Source organism: Nanorana parkeri, unplaced genomic scaffold, assembly GCF_000935625.1.
Source record: "Nanorana parkeri isolate BGI_ZX_2015 unplaced genomic scaffold, ASM93562v1 scaffold136, whole genome shotgun sequence".
Classification (NCBI taxonomy): domain Eukaryota; kingdom Metazoa; phylum Chordata; class Amphibia; order Anura; family Dicroglossidae; genus Nanorana; species Nanorana parkeri.
Genome location: NW_017306404.1, coordinates 893197 through 899196, shown reverse-complemented (window position 1 = coordinate 899196; position 6000 = coordinate 893197). Strand labels below are relative to the sequence as shown.

Sequence of the window (6000 nt, the reverse complement as noted above, 5' to 3'; positions counted from 1 at the left end):
GCACCATATACGTGTTAGCAGTGCCAATAATGATCAATGGAACCTCAAAGCAACTCACCTAACATACTACTGTGTTGTGTCAAAAACATTTTTTTGTGCTTTTTTCCCTAAATCAGAATAAATCTCTCTGGCAAAACATATAGTATAGTAACATTTGGTGGCAAAGTAAATGCATCTGTAGAAATAGGACATGTTTGCAAACATGGAAACATACTAACACTTTTGATAAAAAGATACTTTATTAGGAGTATTTATAAAAAAAAAAATATACAGGAGGTATACACACACAGATCATATTAGGTCTCATTGTGGAGCAGGGGGGGGGATCCCCAGAGCACTTTACCTTTCCTTTTCATGTTTCTGGGGAGAGTCTAAAAGGAGAAGTTAAATGTTTTGGATGCAGACACCTTAAAACCCAACTCCAGCCAATATTTTTTTTTAGTTTTGGAGGGGAAAGAACATGACAGAAATATTTACTATTTCCAGGTCTACCCAAATCTAAAAGTCTTTTGGATGTGGTTGGGCTTTAAAGGAAACCACTTATAAGACAAGTGGCTTTGTTGCCATTTCTAACCAACCTTTAACACTACTATTTTCCTTGCTGTTAGACTGAGCTGCTAGACAGAACTTCTAATCTGCACACTAGATCCAGGTTAGAGACTCAGACTTTACTTGCTGCACACTTGTTTTGGGGTCACTAGCTGGCAGTACAAAATCCAGGGGATAAGCAAGACAGCCAACTAGAACTTCAGCAACGACAGCCAAGGGATTTCTCATATGATGGGGCTTCTTTAACGTTTACTTATCTCTATGTACCAGCATTACTGTTAGGGTTACTGTGACCTGGACTAGGCAGGTCTGGCAGTTGAAGCATTGAACAGATCACCCATGGCAATCTGTACTACTCTAATAAGTGAGAGGCCAGGAAGACCAAAATACAATGAATCAGGTCAATGGACACAAACACACATTTATGTAGGGTAGTTTTGAGAGGCATATTTACAATGACCAGCAGTAACATTTGTAAGGCACTGCTCAATTCAGGTTACGTTTAAATTATACAATAGAAGAAAAAATAGGCGAGATGGATCCTGCCTGTGGGTTTTCCACTTGTGGTAGGATACCGCATTGTAAAGATAGCAGCAACAGTAACAGAAAAAAACAAAAACTAAAGAAAAGACCAATTCAGGGAGAAAGGCAGTGACACATGCGTGTTAAGTATGTTTCATGCCTGACAGAAATCGGACAATTGTAGCTTCATCTTTATAGCAATTGCCTCTTCCCCCTTCGCTCTTAGTGGGCAGCAGCTAGTTCAGCAAGTCCTTTCAATGCGATGACTTTGGGATTTGTAGCCACACTTTTTGTTGTGTTATGAGTCTTATAAATACCAATCAGTCTGTCGGCAATCTCAAACATGTTGTTCCGCAATGATATAATGATGAACTGGGCATTTTTAGTTTGTTCCTAAAATACATGGAGGGAAAAAAAAAAGCACATCAGAAAATACCATCCAATGAAAAAGAAGCCATCTCCATTTTGCTGGAGTACAACAAGATCATTCACATTAAAGTTTTGTAGCTTCTAAAAGGCAGAGATTAGATCTCTATGCTTACCCTGCTTTTAGATCATTGGGAGTTGGACAAAGCAGAGTCTGTCCCCACCATGACTGATACATGAAGTACAGAAAGCAAAGCTCATGGAAAGTTATGCTGTGTTGCCAGAAATGATGTAAATAATGTTTAGGGACAGACTGACCTAAATCAGAACATATTGGTGGTGGGGGCTAAAGAATAAACAGCCTTTGCATGCTATTGCAAGGTCCACTTTAGGGGATGCCTTTACCTACCATTTTAAAAAGGTCTTAAAACAGGAGAAACATTTTTGAATAATTTCATTTTTGAATAAATTGTTATAAATGGAATATGTATTTAAAAACGGTTTTTACCAACCATTTCTCGGAATGTGTAAATACACAATGGAGGGACACATTTGCTCTCAACTTGTGTGCTTGCCCAGAGCAACAACTCAGCTTGTAGCTTTCATTTTTCTCACACAAGTTTAAAACATGAAAATGAGGATTGGCTGTGGTCCAGTTGAGACAAACTGTCTCAGATACTTTATTAATCCCTTTCCCCTCCTTGTCAAGGAAAGGGCTTCCCCATAGGAAACACAGTCTAATTGAAGCCTCTAACAGAGCTTTAAGGTGCCCATACACTGTGCGATTATCGCTGGAAATCCCGCGATCGTACGATAATTGCAAAGTGTATAGAAGGTGTGCGACCGTTTTTACTGCACGTCTTTTGTCTTAGGAGCATGCTAGAAAATCAGCCGAGAATCGTACGAATTTCAGCTGGTTTTTAGCATGATCGTAACATCAATGCCGCACGCGCACACTGCCCGTTCAGCATTGCGGTCATCGGAAGCCCGCCCCTCAGGGGGGCAGGCTTGCGATGATCGCAAGTACGATCTGCCTGTCCAAGATGGGCAGATCGTACGTTTTTTTAAATTACTTTACAACCATCGCAAGTGTATGGCCACCTTTACAAAGATGTGGATGGGCGAGGTCACTGGTCTGACTCGCTCACTCGTACATGTGAATTTCAGTTGAAACTATTGAGCTCTGTAAACAGGCTTTTTACATAAGGAGGCAAGGAGAAAAAGGAAAGCCCTGAAAAGGAGCAGAGAACCCCATCGTCTGGCTGCATAAGAAAGCAAATTATATGTAAGATTTATTATTTATTGAGCAAGAGAATCACTTTTAAAAGTGTTTTTTTTTTCTTGACCAAAAGTTATAAACACAATATATCAAACTTCAAAAAGCTACTTACATAAATATAGAACGCCACAATGGAAACATTTTTGAAGTCTAGAGCCGCATCAATCTCATCCATGAAGTACAGAGGAGTTGGCTTGTAATGGTGAAGCGCAAACACCAGAGCTAAAGAACTCAATGTCTTCTCTCCCCCTGACAAATTAAATATCTTCTTCCAACTTTTCTTTGGTGGTCTCACACTAGTAAGGAAAAACATTTAGAACATTTCAGGCATAAAAAAATAAAGATGTTACATAAAAAAGCGTTTAAAACAATCTCACGGATTTGAAATATCTGCCTTAAACTAGTTTTACAAAACACAAGGATTAGGTCTCTGTCAACATGGAGTTCTGACAATCAGGATCTACCACTCTGAAGAAGCCAGATGTTTTACTTATGGGCACCTTGGTTATCGGTAAATATCTGAATAGGCAAATATTTTAGCACTTTTGACAAGATTATGAAAGCAGCACACAGGGGAGAAGGTGGAAATAGAGATGTAAAATTTCCAGAAATTTTGAAGCCATGAGAAAAAAACTTTTCCCCCCGTAAAACTTTAAAAAAAAAAAAATCAGTGTGAAGTATTTTTACAAATTGAAAGTCCTTTTGTTACACTAGGAACGTAAAATACAGTGTATATATAAAGGTATTATGCTTGAAATAAACGTACAAAGTAAATAAACTAAACTTGCTTCTTAAAATTTTATTTTATATTTGCAAATTGCAGCTTTGCTCTCAGCAGAAGTTGCACTGTGGAAAATGTTTCCAATCTCTAGATGTTGGTCTCACAATTTTACTGAGGAGGAAAAAAATGATTTACTGACCAGACTCTAGGTAAACATTAGAGTGTGATGGTGTAGAACATTATTAGGAATCATTTAAAGGTTAAAGATAAACTAAATTTGTCAGACAAATGTAACCACTTACCTGAGAGGACAAAAAAAACTATCTACTATCATAGCAACAATCACCCAACTGTAGGAGGTACAAGATAGAGCCACCATTCTAGGGTACCCTTTGTTTTGCCCTGAATGGCTTTAACCAACAAACTTCGCACAATACATCTTTGTCTGATACCTAGGCTGTGCTTGGATAACTTATGGCATGCAATATATTCAAGTGAAGAGCACAAAAGTCCTACTTCAATTTTAAACTACAAATATCCAATATACAATGCAGTAATAATTAGAAATAAAACCAACCTGAATGCAATGCCTTCTGAAAATGGATCCAAGCTGTCCACCAATTCAAGCTCTGCATCTCCTCCTAGGGTTAACATCTGGTAGTTTTCTTTCAACTTGTTTGTTATAACATTAAAGCCAGCCATGAACTCATTAAGTCTTTGCTTGCGAAGATCTTCATATGCTCGTCTGAATCTATCTCTTTCATTCGTGATTTCATCAAGTTCTGCAACTCTTTGTAAGTACAGCTCTTCCTATTCACGGGAAATTGACAGCAATAAAAAATGTATTCCGAACTGCAAAATAACCTGAACTATTACATTCTCACACACACACACACACACACACACACACACACACACACAACACAGCAAAGACTGAACTGGGTTTCTGAACAACCAACGAGGGCTGCTGTCAATGGCAATATAACAAAAATAAAAAGCCATGATGGAAGCAGCCACTGCATGGCTCACCACATGCTAGCTTCAAGGCAATGGTTACCTCTGCAAACTAGTACAAGATTTGCGAGTCAGGGATTGGCTGCCTCCATCACTGCATGTCAGAGGACTCTTGAAAGGGTAAATCCACCAAATGAAAACCCGAGGTCAGTCCACCAAATCTACTACTGATCCCCATATCACCTGAGCTCTTCTACACCAGCTATTTTAACTCGCCCCAGTAGATTCCATATTTTACATAAAGGAGGCGGTAGAAAGAGGAACATGAAGTGGGCAAAGTTGGAAACGCCGTATGATGATCTCACTGCTGGAACCCTTAAAGGATTTTAAAAGGCAGCCTACCGGCAATCCATATAGAATACAAATGCCTGTTGGAGTGACCCTTCTAGAAGTTTTATTGCACAATTCCTTATGCACCCTAGACAGAAACGTCTCAAGATAATAGCATAGTTGTTGCACTGTCATAACGTTAAAAAGGCAAATATCCACAATATTTAAAACAGAAATGTACCTTTAAAGAATGATTGATATTTGCTATGCAGATGATAATCCCTTTCTAATAAAGGTTTTAACACTTTTTCCTGGAACACTGTAAAAGACTATTTAAATGGTCGAGCATGGCATAAACATTAATGGCATGGATTGTATGAACGGCTCAGGCTGGTGTGGGGGGGATATTTTTTTGACCCACTTTAGTCCCCATAGTACCAACTGAGCATCATGTAAATGCCATGGCCAACCTGAGTATTGTTGCTGACCATGTCCATCCCTTTATGACTACAGTATACCCATCTTCTGATAGCTGCTTCCAGCAAGATAAGCACCATGTCACAAAGCTAAAATCATCTCACATTAGTTTCTTGAACACGATAATGAGTTCACTGTACTCAACTGGCCTCCACAGTCACCAGATCTCAAACCAATAGAGCACCTTTGGGATGTGGTGGACCGGAAGATTCGCCTCACGGATGTGCAGACGACCAATCTGCAGTAACTGTGCGATGCTATCATGTCAATATGGACCAGACAGTCTAAGGAATGTTTCCAGCACGTTGTTTAATCTATGCCACGAAGAGTTAAGGCAGTTCTGAAGGCAAAGTGGTTAGTGAGCGTATAATAGAACCAATGAAGCTGTAATGCTGGCCAAGTGTGCTTCTCACATCATTGGTGTATGTAGGTGGTGGGGGTAATCTAAATTTGGCTAGAACTAAAAAGATAAATACACTTTTGCTTTCCTTTACCTTGTGCCTTCCCCTCGGCAATTTTATAGATCATTCTTTCCTGCATATATGCTCCACCAGGTTCTTCAATGTGCAGCCTGCCCAATGCACAGTTAAACCATGTTCCACAACCTCTGTTCACTTCAATGGAAAGCCCATCTGCAATTCTAAACATTTCAAACAGAAGTTCTGCAACACCATAGTGATCTTGGGAGGAACAGCGTTAGAGGCAATCATAACCTATTCCAAAATTGCAGGCGGGGGGGGGGAGACAGGAGGTACACAAACAGGTAAATATACTTGTCTTTTAAAGACAAAACTATTCTGTA

The 6000-nt window shown here is 39.3% G+C and overlaps 1 protein-coding gene across 2 annotated transcripts in view; it reads right to left on the bottom strand.

The window, feature by feature from the left end:
• Window positions 1-672: 672 nt before the first annotated feature.
• Window positions 673-6000, bottom strand: part of SMC4 (structural maintenance of chromosomes 4) — a 63597-nt gene continuing 58269 nt past the window's right edge. Inside the window, exons 21-24 of one of the 2 annotated variants that reach the window (XM_018553978.1) lie at window positions 4015-4247; window positions 2829-3012; window positions 1309-1464; window positions 673-772 (exon numbers count right to left, since the gene is read on the bottom strand). In XM_018553978.1, the coding sequence (XP_018409480.1) occupies window positions 749-772; window positions 1309-1464; window positions 2829-3012; window positions 4015-4247 (597 nt within the window). In that variant the 3' untranslated portion in view covers window positions 673-748. Of the gene's footprint in view, window positions 773-1278; window positions 1465-2828; window positions 3013-4014; window positions 4248-6000 lie in introns of those variants that run through there. The other variant, XM_018553977.1, reaches the window with a different exon arrangement.